This window comes from Rhodotorula graminis (genome assembly GCF_001329695.1).
Source record: "Rhodotorula graminis WP1 unplaced genomic scaffold RHOBAscaffold_13, whole genome shotgun sequence".
NCBI lineage: Eukaryota > Fungi > Basidiomycota > Microbotryomycetes > Sporidiobolales > Sporidiobolaceae > Rhodotorula > Rhodotorula graminis.
In genome coordinates, this window is record NW_017264940.1 from 138,283 (window position 1) to 153,613 (window position 15,331).

General features: G+C 68.1%; 5 protein-coding genes across 5 annotated transcripts; 4 read left to right on the forward strand and 1 right to left on the reverse strand.

Moving 5' to 3' along the window:
• The first annotated feature begins 329 nt into the window (after nt 1-329).
• RHOBADRAFT_55450 (uncharacterized protein) lies at nt 330-1,331 on the forward strand. The gene is made up of 5 exons (XM_018417858.1): nt 330-490; nt 583-732; nt 838-937; nt 994-1,093; nt 1,160-1,331. The coding sequence occupies exons 1-5, from the start codon at nt 402-404 to the stop codon at nt 1,264-1,266; spliced, it is 546 nt and encodes a 181-aa protein (XP_018268808.1). The 5' UTR covers nt 330-401; the 3' UTR covers nt 1,267-1,331.
• Nucleotides 1,332-1,547: 216 nt separating this feature from the next.
• Nucleotides 1,548-2,567, forward strand: RHOBADRAFT_46355 (uncharacterized protein; the record flags this gene model as incomplete). Its single annotated transcript, XM_018414774.1, has 5 exons — nt 1,548-1,654; nt 1,856-1,970; nt 2,092-2,302; nt 2,384-2,445; nt 2,517-2,567. 5 exons carry the CDS (start codon nt 1,548-1,550, stop codon nt 2,565-2,567), a joined length of 546 nt encoding a protein of 181 aa, XP_018268809.1.
• A 375-nt stretch (nt 2,568-2,942) lies between these two features.
• On the forward strand, nt 2,943-6,000 carry RHOBADRAFT_55452 (Ca2+ calmodulin-dependent protein kinase). Its single transcript, XM_018417859.1, has 18 exons — nt 2,943-2,991; nt 3,114-3,129; nt 3,269-3,302; nt 3,494-3,514; nt 3,598-3,617; nt 3,718-3,756; nt 3,875-3,941; nt 4,015-4,025; nt 4,111-4,123; nt 4,217-4,366; nt 4,490-4,621; nt 4,753-4,796; nt 4,874-4,879; nt 4,957-4,966; nt 5,051-5,098; nt 5,176-5,268; nt 5,377-5,705; nt 5,829-6,000. The coding sequence occupies exons 1-18, from the start codon at nt 2,969-2,971 to the stop codon at nt 5,868-5,870; spliced, it is 1,098 nt and encodes a 365-aa protein (XP_018268810.1). The 5' UTR covers nt 2,943-2,968; the 3' UTR covers nt 5,871-6,000.
• Nucleotides 6,001-6,282: 282 nt separating this feature from the next.
• On the forward strand, nt 6,283-13,325 carry RHOBADRAFT_55453 (uncharacterized protein; the record flags this gene model as incomplete). The annotated part of the gene is made up of 14 exons (XM_018417860.1): nt 6,283-8,306; nt 8,385-8,883; nt 8,967-9,092; nt 9,177-9,480; nt 9,574-9,799; nt 10,189-10,903; nt 10,983-11,666; nt 11,740-11,865; nt 11,948-12,095; nt 12,202-12,376; nt 12,462-12,725; nt 12,789-12,800; nt 12,871-13,038; nt 13,118-13,325. The coding sequence occupies 14 exons, from the start codon at nt 6,283-6,285 to the stop codon at nt 13,323-13,325; spliced, it is 5,679 nt and encodes a 1,892-aa protein (XP_018268811.1).
• Nucleotides 13,326-14,277: 952 nt separating this feature from the next.
• On the reverse strand, nt 14,278-15,256 carry RHOBADRAFT_46358 (uncharacterized protein; the record flags this gene model as incomplete). Its single annotated transcript, XM_018414775.1, has 5 exons — nt 14,278-14,289; nt 14,407-14,493; nt 14,561-14,767; nt 14,877-14,927; nt 15,005-15,256. The coding sequence occupies 5 exons, from the start codon at nt 15,254-15,256 to the stop codon at nt 14,278-14,280; spliced, it is 609 nt and encodes a 202-aa protein (XP_018268812.1).
• Nucleotides 15,257-15,331: the final 75 nt, after the last annotated feature.

Below are 15,331 nucleotides of genomic sequence, written 5' to 3' on the forward strand. Positions count from 1 at the left end.
TCCCTCGCTTTCTCCCTCTCTCCCTCCCGCTCCTTCTTCCTTCGTCTTTCACCGTGTCTAGACCTTTGTGGTACCTCTGTGGGGCCGGATTTTCTGCAGCGCGTCGTGGTGGACTCGCCCGGGTCTTGCTCGAGAGCAGCTGTGCGGCGAGGAGGCGAGAGCGAGCCTCACAGCTCGAGAGAGCAGCGACGGCGCTTCTCACGAGTCCTGTTCGACGTTATCGAGCTACCGAGAGTGCCACTCGGCCTAACGATGGAGGTGGACGAGCGAGTTGGAGAGCTCGCCGCCGCTCCGAGTCGAAGCGAGGTCTCCCTCTCGCACCTCGCTCGCTCGGGCATTGCAAGCCTTGGAGCCTGTCCAACCTGCTCTCAGCTCCTTCAGCACCGCCTCGACCCGACGCCATGGCCAACAGGGGGCGCGCCACCCCGCTGCCGTCGCCGGGCGGTCGCTCGACGGCCAGCAGCGACGCCTTCGAGCTCAACATTGAGGCGTGCGTCCCACTCTCTCTCGAGGCTCACAGTCGTCCCAGAGCGGCACGCAGTCGAGCTCCACCCCCTCCCCTCGCGCGCGCCCCGGCAACAGCCAGATGCTCGCCCTCCTCGGCCAGAACGAGGAGCGCAAGGCGGCCAAGCTCGACAAGAAGCGCGACGCGATCCTCAAGCGCGCCCACAAGCTCAAGGACGCGTATGAGGCCGAGTGCGCAGAGGCGGTCGGGACGGAGGAGGCGAGAATGTGCGTCGACTGTTTCGCTGCGTCGGCTCGCGAGGGGGGAGGGCGCCTCGCGCTCTCGCTCTCGCTCGATGGTGAGGGTCCTGACGACGCTCGATACCCTCGCAGCAACAAGCGCCTCGAGGAGCACCGGCAGGAGGACGCCCGCATCGCCGCCGAGGCCCGCAAGTGCGAGCGTCAACTCCTCGCGCTCCTTCGCCAAGCCGCCGTACGTCCCAGCCTCTCCTCGATTTCTCTACACGAGCCTGACACGTCTCTCTCCAGGGCGACGTCGGGCAGGCGGGCGTGCGCGTCCAGGCCGAGAGGGACATGGTCGCCCAGAAGGTCGACACGGTCGGGGTCTCTCTGTTGCGCCTCGCCGACGGTGCGTCGCCAGCCGCCCATTCTCCATTCTCCGCCGACCCGCACTGACGTCGTCGAGACCCTGCAGCGCACAACGAGGCGGTGGACGGTGCGCTGGTCAACATGTGGGCGGGCGAGGCGGCGGCGGTCAAGCTGGAGGAGAGGGCGGGAGAGGAGGGCAATGTGGCGGCTTGAGGCTGTGGGCGTGCGTGCTTGTCGTACTTGTCTCACGCTTGCAAGTCTGTCTGTGCGGTCGTCAACCGTACTGGAGAGGAGAGCCTCGCCCTTGTCCTCGTCGTCGCCGGGCTCGCGACGAGCCGCGCTCGCTCTCTCGAACCTCCTCACCTCCCGCCGCCCGCACTGTGAGTCTGCCCGCCGCATGAATTGCCGCGGTCTGGCGCACCTGTACGCGCCCGCACCGCCGCTGACCACTCCTGGCCCTGGCGCCCACACAGCGTCACTCAACGCCCACCACGATGACCACGGCCAACCCGACTTCTGCGTTCCCTGCCTCGGCCGACACCAGCCCCAAGACGGTCACGGCCCCTTCGGCCGCCAGCAACGCGGCCAGCGTCGCCAAGCGGTGAGTTCTCGAGTCCGGGGGCGGGCAGCGACAGATGAGGCGGCAACGGCACGAGGGGCGGACGAGCGAGCGGCGTGGTGGTGCGAGGGAGGAGACGACATGCTCTGGCATGCAGGGCGAGCCGCACGACGAGCCAAGAGCAGCACCCACCTCCCTCTCCTCGACCTCCCTCACTGACCCTCTCTCCACCTCACGCAACAGCCTCCAGTCGGAGCTCATGTCGCTCATGATGTCACCTCCTGCACCGGGCATCTCGGCTTTCCCGGAGAGCGACTCGGACTTGACGTACTGGGTCGGCAGGCTCGAAGGACCCGAGGTGCGTGGCTCTCCGTCTCTCGGCCTTCCGTCTGCGGGGCGGCGTCGTCGAGTCGCTCCACGGTCGGTAGGTTCCGCCGGGGTGCCTCGCACTCGGACTAATCCACTCGTCCCCGCCGCAGGACACGCCCTACGCCGGCCAGACGTTCGCCATCTCGCTCCGGTTCCCCTCGTCGTACCCGATGAAGCCGCCCCAGGTCCGGTTCGAGTCGACGTGCTTCCACCCGAACGTCGACCTGCACGGCAACATCTGCCTCGACATCCTCAAGGAGAAGTGGAGCCCGGCCCTGAGCGTCTCGACCGTGCTCGTGTCGCTCCAGTCGCTCCTCGGCGGTGCGTCCTCTTCGTCCCCTCTTTGCAATGTGCGCCTTAGCGGCGAGCACGTACTGATCGGAACGTACGACGAGGACGCAGAGCCGAACAACAAGTCGCCGCTCAACGTCGAGGCCGCCGACCTTTGGGACGACGCCGAGGCAGTGCGTCCACGCTCTCGAACGCCTCCTCCCCGGCTCTGCCTCCTCGCCCTGACGATCTCGCTCACCTGCAGTTCAAGAAGGAGGCCGACAAGCACTACAAGCCGCTCGAGGACGACGAGTAGAGCCTTTTGCTCGTCTCGCAGCGACACGAAGGGCCGCCGCCCTCCCTCTCACGTCCCCGTCGTCGCGCCTATTCCTCCCCGCCGACGTCGCCCCTCGTTCATCTGTGCCATCACTGCAGCATCTCGCGCGCAGCTCTCGTGTACGAGAGCGCCGCCCTCTTTTGCCTTTCTTCCCTTGCCTCGTCACGCCTCGTCCACCTCGCCCTCGCCCTCTTGCCGAGTCGTACTTTTCCCTGCCTGCAACTCTTGCACGTTGCCTCACAGACAGCGTGCCTGCCCTGGTCGAGAGAGCGCAAGCCGAGAGGATCTGCGACAGACTTGCACCGCCCACGACGGACCGAGTTCATCCTCTTCCTCATCACCTCGCCTCGACCTCCCAGCACACGTCGACAGCGAACACGATGGCCACCACGGTCCCTTGCCAGTGCGTCCCCAGTCTCTCGCTTGCCTGCCCTGGCCGTGCAGCCGGAGCAGAGCCTCGTCGTCCCCCCCGCTCGTCGTCCCGCCGAGGAAATGACGCTCACCGCTCTCTCCCCTCGCCCGCAGGTACAAGACCGGCCGCGTGAGTCCCCTCTTCACTGCCCGCCAGAGCCTCCTGGACGCCCCTCAACTCGCCGCGAGCGCTCGTCGCTCGAGCGCCAAGCTGATCGAGCATCTTCCCCTCCCTCCCTCTCCTCTCGTCGCCCTCGCCCCATCCGCAGACGCTCGGACAGGGCACGTACGCCGTCGTCAAGGGTGCGTCCCCTCTCTCCCACTCTGCACGGCGCGGCTTCCACGAGCTGCGCGTCGCCCACCTCGCCCGGCGGAGGCACCGCACCTCGCCGACTCGGGCTGACCTTCCCCTCCCCCTCTCTCCCTCCCTGCGACTGCCTCCCTTGCCTCGACGACTCGACCTCGAACCCGACCGACACTCGCCCCGTCGACAGAGTGCGTCCACATCAAGACGGGTGCGTCGCGCGCTTCCCTCTGTCCGTCTCCCGCTCTCTCGCGAGCAGGCCACTGACTACAAACTGGCGTCGACGTCCCACAGGCAAGTACTATGCGTGCAAGGTGCGTCAAGGTGCCCATCAGCTCTCGCGCGGCTGTCGTGCCCGAGTGGCAGCTCCGGCGAGTGGGGTGCAGCGGCCCTGACGCTCTCTCGCACCCGCAGGTCATCAACAAGCGCCTCATGGCCGGCCGCGAGCACATGGTGAGTCGCACTCGTTCCTCTCATCGTCTGCGCGGACCCCGACCTCGCGTCGGTGGACTGCGCTCGCGTTGAACAGCGCGAAGAGCGTGCTCACCCTCCCTCGCGCGCCGTGAAACAGATCCGCAACGAGATCAGCGTCCTCAAGGCCATCTCGCAGGGCCACAAGAACATCGTCACGCTCTGGGGTGCGGCGCGAGCTTCTCTCCTCTCCTGGAGCGCGAGGCGAGCACGAGGACTGACGAGCTCTCTTTCGCGCAGACTACTTCGAGGTGCGCCGAGAGCGGTCGCGAGCTGCGAGGGGGCGAGTCGATGACTGACCCCTTCTCTCTTGTTCTGCCTCTTCTGGGAGCACAGACGCAGAACAACCGTGCGTCCCACCTCGCTCGCCCTCTCTCCCCCCCTCCTCCCCTCCCCTTCTCACTGGCCCGCACATGCTCACCCTCCTCTCGCCCGTCCCCAGTCTACCTCGTCACCGACCTGTGCCAGGGCGGCGAGCTGTTTGACCGCATCTGCGCCAAGTCGTACTTCCTCGAGGAGGACGCGGCCAAGCTCGTGCGGACCGTCATGGGCGCCGTCGACTACCTGCACTCGCACGGCATCGTCCACCGCGGTGCGTCCCGCAGTTCCTCTTTCCCTCCGTTGAGCACGAGATAGCCAGAGCTGTCTCGCTCTCCCGGTCCCGGACGAGCGCACGACTGAGCGACCCCTCCTGCGCCCCTCCCTCGCGGCACAGACATCAAGCCTGAGAACCTCCTGTACCGCTCCAAGGACGAGGAGTCGGACCTGCTCCTCGCAGACTTTGGCCTGTCCAAGGTCATGGACGATCAGCAGTTCTCGGCCCTGACGACAACGTGCGGCACTCCCGGTGCGCCCCTCGTCCCTCCCTCTCCTTCTCTTCGCGGTCTTCCTCGCGGAGAGCTTGCACGCCCCTTCAGCGACGGGCGAGCGCTCCTGTCTTGAGCGACAGTGGCTGACGAGGAGCGGTCGCGCCCGCAGGCTACATGGCGCCCGAGATCTTCAAGAAGCTCGGTCACGGCAAGGTGCGCCTCGCGCTCTCTCTCTCTCCTTCCTCGTGCGGCGATTCCTCCTTACTGACGACGGTCCTCATCTGCCGCAGCCGGTCGTGCGTCTTCTCATTTCGCCTGGTCTCGCCGTCCTCGCCCTCACTGACCTGAGTTTTCCTGCCTTTGCCTCGAACAGGACATCTGGGGTGCGTCCCTCCTCTCTCATTCGGGCCTCTCGCACGCCTCGAGGCGTCGGACAGCGCCTGACTGAGGTCGTTCGTCGCGCGCAGCCATGGGCGTCGTCACCTACTTCCTCCTGTGCGGCTACACGCCTTTCGGTACGTCCTCTCGCTCCCTCTCTCTATCCCTCTCTTCTACCGCACACGCTCACCCTCTCGATGACGCTCGCCCGCAGACCGCGACAACCAGGTGGACGAGATCCAGGCCATCTGCAACGCCGACTTTGCGTTCGAGCCCGAGGAGTACTGGGTCGGCGTCAGCGACACGGGTGCGTCTCGTCGCTCCCTGCACCCCCCTTCGCTCAGATGCCTCTGTCGAAAGATGGCGGGTTGTACATGCGAGCCTTGACTGACACAGGCGCTCTCGCCCCCTGCAGCCCGCGACTTTATCCGACGCTGCCTCGTCATCGACCAGACGCAGCGCCTCACTGCGGCGCAGGCGCTCGCGCACCCGTGGCTCGCCCAGGGCGCCCCGTCGACCAACCAGCCGCAGCGGCCCGACCTGTTGCCGTCGCTGCGCAAGAACTTCAACGCCAAGGGCACGTGGCGGCGCGCCATCATGGGCGTGCGCGCCGCGAGCGCGCTCAAGCTCGGTGGCGAGCACCGCCGCGCGACACTCATGGCCGGTGCGGGCGTCGGCGAGGAGGAGCAGGCGAGGGTGAGGGAGGAGGCGGAGCGGGCCAAGCGGGACGCCGAGGAGGAGGCGGTGAGTCGGCGCGCGCGCTCTCTCGACTCTCTCGACCTTCAGCAGCTGCTCGAGCGGCTACTGCGGGTCTCCTTGTTTGTGACGCCGGCGCTGACACGCCTTTCGGTACGCCCCCTCGCGCAGGCACACGTCGACGAGTCGGCGTCCGTCTACACCTACAACTGAGCGGCGTCGTCCTCCCCTTTCCTTTTCCTTTCCCTCCCTGCCTTTCTCTCCCTCTCTCTCGCGCTCGACCGTGCGCATACTGCCACGCTGTACCACTATACCGCCTCACGCAATGTCCTTGTCCTCGTTCGTTGTCGCGCGCGAGGTGTCTCGAGCGAGGCCGAGAGAGAGCGAGAGCCCGACTTCCCTCGTTGCGACGCTGCCTTCGAGCGCCGAGACGATGAGCATGTAGACGAGGTGCTCGACTGCACAAAGGACGAAAGCGCGGCCGAAGCGAAAGCGGTCGCTTCTCACTCGCTCGCTCGCTCGCCGCCTCGTTCCTCCACCTGCGTCAACGACCTCGCCTCGCCCGCAATCCGCACTCGAGCTCCTCTGTGAGGCCCCAGCTCGTGTGCGCCTCCTTCTCGAGACCATGGCCGCCCCATCGCCCGGGCCCTCGCGCCAGCCGACGCCGTCGTCGTCGAGGTCGCTGTCGGCGTCGGCCGCCGCTCACGCGACCCAGGCCAGCAAGCTCAACCCCAACGTCGCGAGCTTCTCGTTCGCCCACAACGACCCTCAGCACTCGCACGCCGCCCACCAGGTCCACTTCCAGCCGCACGCCGTCCCCTCGTCGTTCGCCCCGGGGGCTTACGACGGGTCTTTCCCCATCTCGTCGACCGCGCAACACGCAGCGAGCGCCCAGGGCGGCATGTACGGCATGGCAGCAGCAGGCGGTGGCTACCACCACTACCCGATCAGCAGCAGCGGCAGCGCGTACGGCGCCGGCCCGATGCAGCAGCACCAGCAGCCTCCTCCTCCTCCTCAAGGGTGGGCCGCAAAGGGTCCGCAGGGCGGCTGGGGCCAGCAGCAGCAGGGCGAGTACGGCCAACAGCAGCAGCAGCAGCACCACACCATGCACCACCACCACCCGCAGCAGCACCCGGCCCACGCCCAGTCGCCCTACTTCAGCCAGCACCCGCCACCTCCTCCGCCGCCGCCGTCCCAGTCGAGGCTACACGCCGGTCCAGGCGCTCCGCCCAACGGCATCTACCTCCCGCTGCAGCACAACGGGCCCCACCATCTCGCCGCCGCCGTCGCCGCCGCAGGCTACCCGCCCGTCGGCGCCGCCGGGTCCGCCGTCTCGCCCGTCCCTGCCGCGCTCCACCTCCCGCCCGGTGCGGCTGCCGCCCTGTCGCCTCACCTGCAACATCAGCAACCCCCTCCCTCGATGCACCCGCACGCGTCGGCGGCGCTCCTCCCTCCCTTCTCGCCGCAGCGACCTCACCCGTCCTCGGTCGCGCCCCAGATCCTCCCTGCGCCCTCTCTGCCCGTCTCGCCCGCCTCGCCGCTCCCTCCACCCTCGCACGTTCCCCTCGTCGTCCCGCCATCGCCTCTCCCGCCCGCCTCGACCTCGTCCACCGCGTCGCCCGCCTCGTCGGTCGCGCCCATCCGCGACGAGCCCATCACCGTCGCGGCCGACGTGCCGCACCCCGCGCCCTCGGCGCTGTCGGGCACGCCGCCTCGGCCCACCCGCCGCAGGAGGAGCCGCCTCCCGCCGCCGGCCGGCCTCCCGGCGCTCACGTTCGCGCCGGGCCTGCGCCGCCCTCGCGGGTTCGCCGCCGCCTCGTCGGCCTCGTCGTCGTCCAAGGCGCACGACCAGGCGCAGACGACCCGGTTTCGCGTCGCCGACTCGCTGAAGAAGAGCGTCGGCGGCGGCGGCGGCAAGAGCACGCCATCGACGCCGAGCAAGCCCGAGGCTCGCTCGCCGACGCTCGCGCCGAGCGCGCCCGCAGCCCCGGCGGCGGCGTCGTCGTCGGCGCCTGCGCCCGTGGCGGTGCCGCAGACGCCGAAGCAGCCGGCTGCCGAGGTGTCGGCGCCGGCAGAGCCCGCGGAGCCGCCTCGTGAGCCTTCGACGCCGGCTGCCGCTCCTGCGCCTGCGACGCCCGCGGCCTCGTCGGCGCCCGCACCTGTACCTGTCGCTGCAGCCGAGCCTGCGACGCCGAGCGCGCCGACGCCCCTGTCGCCGAGCGCCGCCCCGGCGACGCCCAAGTCGCCCGCCGGCCCGCCCGTACGCAAGTCGTGGGCCGACCTCGTGCGCCCTCCTCCCGGCTCGGCGCCTCCCTCGCTCTCGAACGGCCTGTCGCCCATCTCGGCCTCGACCTCGTCCCTCACGTCGCCGCCGACGCCGCAGCCCCCCGCAGGGTCGCTCGCCGCGCTCCTCGCGCTCCCGCTCGCGCACGCCCACTACCCGGCGCCACCCGTCCCGCGCGGCCTGATCAACAACGGCAACCTGTGCTTCGCCAACGCGATCCTCCAGGCGCTCGTCTACTGCGGCGACCTGTGGAACCTCATGGGCATGGTCGAGCGCGGGAGCAAGAAGGACCTGAGGGAGGCCATGGGCGCGAGCGTGACGGGCGCCAAAGAAGGCAAGGGCGAGAAGAGCGTCGTCGAGGCCATGTGCGTCCCCTCTTTCCCTCTCTCTCTCGGCGTCGTCTGGCGATGGAGACTGACTCGTCGTCGTTTTCGCTCCTCCAGGATCGCCTTCCTCGCCGAGTTCCGCAACGCCTCGTCGTCGACCGCGCCCGCGTTCGACCCGTCGCAGAACACGTCGTCGTCCGCCTCGGCCTCGGCGTCGGCGTCGGCGTCGACCTCGGGTGCGACGACGCCCAAGAACAACAACGTGCACCCGCTGTCGTCGTCCGTCTCGTCGTCGTCCGGCGCCAACCACCCGAACCTGTCCGGCTCCGGGTCGGGCTCGACGCCCGCCCCGCTGTCGCCGACGCCGATCCACGACGCGCTGCGGCACAACCCGCGGTTCGACGCCATGCGCCGCGGCACGCAGGAGGACGCCGAGGAGTTCCTCGGCTTCTTCCTCGAGACGCTGCACGAGGAGGTGCTCGGCATCCTCGAGGAGCAGGAGCGCAAGGAGAAGAAGGGCAAGGCCAAGGAGGAGGCGGGCGCGGGCGCCGGCGGCGGTGGGGACGAGGGGTGGAACGAGGTTGGGAGCAAGGGTCGGGTCGCGACGACGAGGACGGTGCGTCCCTATTCTTCCTCTCGTCGTCTTCTCCAGCGCTGCGCCAGGTCGGTACTGACTTGGGCCTCGCCGACGTCGCGCAGACCGAGACCAAGGAGTCGCCCTTGGGACGCATCTTCGGCGGCAAGCTCCGAAGCGTGCTTCGGTGCCCGGGCCAGAAGGACAGTGTCACCATCGAGCCGTTCCAGCGCCTGCAACTCGACATCCAGGTGCGCCCTCGCTCCCTCCCTCCTCGCCCTTCTCGTCGCGCACGCTCGACGATATCGACTGACCCTCGTTCTCCTCGCCCGCAGCCCGAGCACGTCCTCAGCATCGAGGACGCCCTGCGCAACCTGACGGCGTCCGAGTCGCTGCCCGACTTTGTCTCGTCGCGCGGCGTGCGGACCCAGGACGCGACCAAGCACGTCCAGCTCGACGCGCTCCCGCCCGTCCTCATCCTCCACCTCAAGCGGTTCCTCTTTGACGAGGTCGGCGGCGTCCAGAAGAGCGGCAAGAAGGTGGCGTACGGCACCGAGTTGACGATCGACGAGCGGGTGCTGTCGGCGCCATTGCGGCAGCAGGTCGGCAAGGACGGCGCGCGGTACGAGCTCTTTGGCGGTACGTCCTCTCGCTCTCTCCTTCTCTCGGTTCTCGGTCCCCCCTGTTACTCAAGACGGCGTACTGACGAGCCCTTCCGCCTCGCGCTCGCAGTCGTCTACCACCACGGCCTGTACGCGTCGGGCGGGCACTACACGGTCGCCGTTCGCCGAGGGTACCACTCATCGCAGTGGGTCGAGCTCGACGACACGCACCTGTACCCGTTGTCGCCCGCCGAGGTGTCGGTCTCGCTCGCGCATGCCAAGTCGCGGCGGTGGGAGACGGCGGGCGGCGGGCCCGCACGGAGCGGGATCGAGGACAGCGAGGGCGGCGACCACAAGTGCGCGTACTTGTTGCTGTACGCCAAGGTGGACGACGGGCACGGGCTCGGTCCTGCACGGTGAGGAGCGCGAGGTCGCAGCGAGGATCGAGAGGGTCGAGGGGACGTGCGAGCCTGGTTTGCCCCTCCTCTCTCCCCCCTCTCCTCCCCTACACGCATGAAATAGATCGTCAAACACGCATCCTGTCCGTGTAGCCCCCCTTGCGACGCTAGCCCCGCCAGCTCTCGTGAGCGCTTCGTCGTTTGCGGTCGCTCGTCGCGGTCCTTCCTTTCTCTCTTCCTCCCTCTTCCCTCTTCCCTCTCGTTCCCGCCTCGAGCCGCCGAGCGCCTCCCAGTGCCACCAGGGCGCACGCCTGAGCCACCTTAGCTTACTCGCCCGTCCTCGACAGCGAGCGCGCCGTCGCCATGCCGTCGCCCGGACCCTCTCCGCCTCCCGACTCGACCTCGCTCCCTTCCACCTCGACGACGCCCACGCCGACCTCGCGCGCACCTCGCCCAGTGGCACCAGTACCCGTCGAGCTCGAGCCGTCCCAGGTCGCCGTCCGCCGAGCCGTGTCGGGCCCGGTCGCCTCGTCGCCTTCCTCGCCTTTCCCCTCGTCCTCGCTCTCGCCCATCTCGCACCCGGCGCCCGTGCGGCCTAGCCCCCTCCACCCGCACCGCGTCCAGCAGCACCCGCCGAGCCCGATCAACGGCGGTCCCTCGCCCTCGAACCGCCACCTCGCGCCGCCTTCGCCCGCAACCTCGCTCGCCCACCTCGACGTGCCCGCCTCGCCCACTACGTCGACCCCGAGTCGTCCCGACGACCCGGTCACGAGCCTCGGCGGGAGGAGGACGCCCTTCTTCATGATCGCGCCGCACGTCGAGTGGACAGGGCGCGGGCTCGAGCGGCACGAGGAGCTCGAGGGACGGTCGGCGAGTCGCGGTGCCGGGTCGAGCGGTGTCGGCGGGCCTGCGCGCCGCTTCGGCGTCGGTGGCGAGAACGACCGCCCGGGCGAGGAAGGCGAGGCGAGCGGGCCGCGGTTCGACGCCGAGGAGGGACCGAGCGTCGCAGGCCGTCCGGGTCGTCGAGTCGAGCCCGCCGCTCTCGCTCGCAACGTTGCCGAGGTGTGCTCGGCCTTCCACTGCCCTGCGCGTCAGAGCACGCACGACTCACCCCTGCTGTCGGTTCCTCGCCCTGAAACAGGTCAACCCGCTCGACCTCGCCAACCTCGTCACGGCCCTCACCTCGCGCGTCGACGAGCTCGAGAGCTTTGTGGGCGACCTCTCGCACCGACTGCACGTCCTCGAGACGACAGCGCCCCAACTGGCGGCCCAAGGCGGTCCGCCGACGACCTTCCTCCCTCGCCACCACTCTCTCGTGCCACGTTTCGCCTCGCCGATGCCGCGCTCGATGCCGCCTTTCCCTCCTTCATTCCCGCACACCTTCCCCGACGGCAGCTATCGCGCCGAGCAGCACCACCACCGCGTCAGCCCCAACGGCGACGAGTTCACGCCTCCTGCCTCGCCGCAGGTCCACCCGCAGCAGGGCAGCCCGGCCTTGTCGCGCACGTCGTCGCTCCTCAGCTCCTCGTCGTCGAGCGCGCCTCTCGGTCGTCACGCGCCTCGCGAGCGCGTCGCCTCGTTCGGCCCACTGCACTTTTCGCCGTTCGAGGCGCACTCGTCGTCGTCGGCGCCGCAGCCGGTCGGCCTCGGTCCCGCCCGTCAGCCGCCGTTCCACCCCGGCCTCGCATCTTCAGCGTCGTCAAGCATGGGTGGATGGGCAGGAGGTGGGTCGAGGGAAAGGAGCGCGAGCATGGCGGACTTGTCGAGCGGGAGCGGAGGAGGGTCCGGGCGCGAGGGCGTCGGCGTCGACTTCCAGGCCGAGCAGGTGCGCCCAGCTTTCTCCTTCCCTCCTCCTCGCGTCTGTCTGGGTCGCTCTGACGAGCCCCTCGTCGTCGCAGACCGCGTTGCACCACCGCTCGATCTCGCTCGGCGGCCCGTTCTACCCTCGCCCGCCTCTGCTGCGCCAAGCCCCTCTGCCCAACTACCGCGACCTGCTCGACACGGACGCCGACATCGACTGCGAGGTGCGTCCTCCTTTGCCTCTCTCTCCTTGCGCTACACGGTCGAGGAGGACTGACGAGAGCTGGACGAGCGCACGTTCCGCAGGGCTTCGTCCGCCGCATCCTCGCGCACAACGACCAACAGTGCTCACTCTTCCTGCAGCAGCGGGTCCGGGGCACGTCCCAGGAGAAGCGCCAAGAGCTGTTTGACGCCATCGGGCGCCACGTCCTCGAGCTCAGCGTCAGCAAGTTTGGTGCGTCGAGTCGGTCCTCTCTCGGTCTCGTGTCGGGTCTGCGCTGGCGCGAGAGCGTGGCGAGTGCCGCTCTTGCTCGTCACTGACACTCTCGCCTCCTCCGCAGGCAACTTCCTCGTCTCGCGCTGCCTCGAGACGGGCGACTCGGCCCTCGCCCAGGCGTACGAGGACGCGCTCGTCGATCACTTCCTCCAGCTTAGCCTCGACTCGTTCGGATGCCACGTCGTGCAGAAGCTGCTCGACTGCGGCGGGTCGACGACCAAGGACAAGGTCATCGCCGAGTGCGTCCCCGCTCTCTCTCTCTCGCTCGGACCCTTCTTCCCTCGTCAGACCGGCAAACTGACCCTCGCTCTCTCCTCGCAACAGGCTCCTTCCGCACCCGAACGTCCTCACGACCAAGTCGAGCGTGCACGTGGTCAACCGCATCTTGACGACGCCCAACTCGCCCGCCTTTTTCGAGCGCCTCGCCGACCTCGGGACCGGCCAGTGGGCGTCGATCGTCAAGGACGACGGCGGCTCGCTCGTCGTGCAGCACATGCTCGAGGACTGGGCGCCGACGGCGTCGAGCGTCGTCGCGAGGGAGATCCTCGACGGGCTAGACGAGGTCGCGAGGACGCCGAGCGGGTCTTTGTGCGTCCACCCCTCTCTTCCCTCTCGCCTTCTCGGTCCTGACTGACCTCGTTCCCCTAACAGCATCGTCACGCAGTGCGTCCCGCCTCTCTCGACTCGTCGATCGAGAACGCCCCTGACCGTCCCCCTCCTCGCCCGCTCGCAGCCTGCTCGACCGCAACACGCTGCCGTTCTGCGTCAAGACGATGCAGCACGCGCCGCAGCTCGCCCTCCACCCGTTCGGCGCCAAGGTCGTCGACAAGTGCATGCGCAGCAGTCGCGCAGGGCCGGCCGGCATCGGCAAGTTCGTCCGCGACATCACGACCTCGAGCGGGTGCGTCCCTCGCTCCGTCTGTCACCCCCTTCCTCCTCCCCCTCTCTGCGCAACCTTCTGACGCTCCTCGAACACACAGAGACAAGCCACCTCTCCTCGTCGGCATCGCCTCGCACGCCCAGGGCGCCCAGCTCCTCGTCAACCTCCTCACCGGCCACGCCGCTCCCGACCGCGACAAGGACACGCTCGGCCGCACCATTCTCGAACAGGAGGGAGCTTTGATCGGCTTGGGAGGCCCGCACGGCGCGAGGGTCGTCCGGCTGTGCAGGACGGCGCTCGTCGGGTGAGCGTCCTCGGAGAGGAGGACCGAGCGAGGGCGAGGGAGGCTTGTCGGCGTCGGCGTTACTCGTGCCGCTCAATCGAGTCGCACAGCTTATCTCTTTCTCTTCTCTGCGTCGAGCCTGTAGCTTGTCGAGCAATGCGACTCGTCCTCGTCGCCTTCTCCTTCGTTGACAGACGGGGAGAGCTCCTCCTCGTGTACAATTGTCGCTCTCTCTCACGAATCGCCCAAATGAGTGCAGCTCGGGCCTCCTGCGAGACTTTCAAGTCGGGACGCCCAAAGGACTGCGACAGCGAGAGAGAGACCGGGCGAGGCAACTTGAAAAGGTCGAGCGAGCTGGCCCGCGCGACGAGCCGGATTGAAAGAGGGCACAGGTTGTCCGCGAGCGCTCAGGAGCTGTACAGAGCAGCAGACCCTCCAAAGCTACCCCTCGGCCCACGTACAGCCGCGCTCATCCTCTCACAATCTTCATCAGTCCGGTGACCGTCGGACCTCTCGTCCTCCTTGTCATCGTCTAAGGATGACGTAGAAGGAAGGCTTAGCGACTGCAATACACCGTATGTCACCGCCGACGTGCTGGCTCGGCCGCAGAGAGAGTGAGAGGAGGCGACGAACGACTGCAGACAGGGCGGCAGCTGCGTGCGGCAGCGGCGATGTTCGATCCGGCTCTCGCGCTCGAGGCTTTGCGTCTCTCGTTGCCGAGGAGCCATAGCAGACACGCGTGATTGCAAGAGAGTGACTAGGGGGAAGATTGGAGGAGATGGCGGTCGGGGAAAGGAAGCACGAGGGAAGGAGGCGGGGCGGGGTGACAGGCTACGGCCGAGCGCAGTAACGCGATCGAAAGTCACGCTATAGCCCTGCGTAACGAAGACCGTAACGAGCCTGCTGCCTCGGGCTGAGCTCAACGCGGCCGACCGAGGTGTGCGCCAGGCTGTGCGCCGATCCAGAGGCCCTGTACTTCACTCGGTACGCTGCGAGCGCTGCGATGTGGTCGACCTGCGTTGGCGTGGGGCAGAGAGGAGCTTGGTGAGCTTGTGGCCCTGCCCGAGAGAAGAGGAAAGAGGTCGCAGAGAAAGAGGAGGACGCACGCCTTCTTCCAGCCACTTGGTCTTGCAGACGGAGACCATCTGGAAGACGGCCCAGAGCTTGTTCTCCCGAATCGGCTTGGCGCCCTTCTGCTCGAGGAAATGAGACGAATCAGCGATGCTCAGAGTGGAGCTGACGAGAGAGCGGACGACGCACGAGGTAGTTCCGGACCTCGTCAACGCCCAGCTCGCGGCGGAGGACGCCCGGGTAGACGTTGAAGAGCTCGCCGCAGACCTCGCTCTTCTTGAAACCAGGCTGTGTGGCATAATGCTGCTCGTCGACGTACGTGAGGATGTCCTCGGCGAACCATTCGCCGACGATGCGCGAGATGCACCGGACGTAGTGCTCGAAGCGGCTGAAGGACTGCGGGAGGGACGGGCAGATTAGATCGAGGTGCCGAGCGCGACGACGTACGGTCAATGTCGCCCCTGGGTCGCAAGAAAACGGAAGGAAGAGGGAGGCGTCGACGCACGTGGAGCATCCTCGCGAGGGTTGGCATGAGGGACTGGATTCCTGCGCCAGGCTGCACCGGGTGGCGAGTCAGTGACAAGGTTCGGCTTCTCGTTCAGAAGTGGTAGAAAGAGGGGAGCCGAGACGCACCAGCGACGCGCCCTTGTCGGCCAAATTGCGCTCGAACACTTTCCGCACCTCGCTCAGGTCGTGCAAGAATCCGGCCTGCTCGTGACTGGGCCAGCACAGGTACCAATCTCTCGGGATGAACTCGTTGAGGCTGCGCTGCCAGACGTCGCGGTCAGACGAGGCGCCGTCCTCGGAGCCGCGGCGCGTTCGCCAGTCGACGTATGCGTCGCCGGTGGCCTTGATGGCCCCGATGGCTCGCACATAGGCGTCCATGGCGGCAGCTGTGACGCCTTGGAGGAGAGAAGCGAGAGGAGAAAGAGCACGAGGGCGATGATGGCTCGGGGAGGA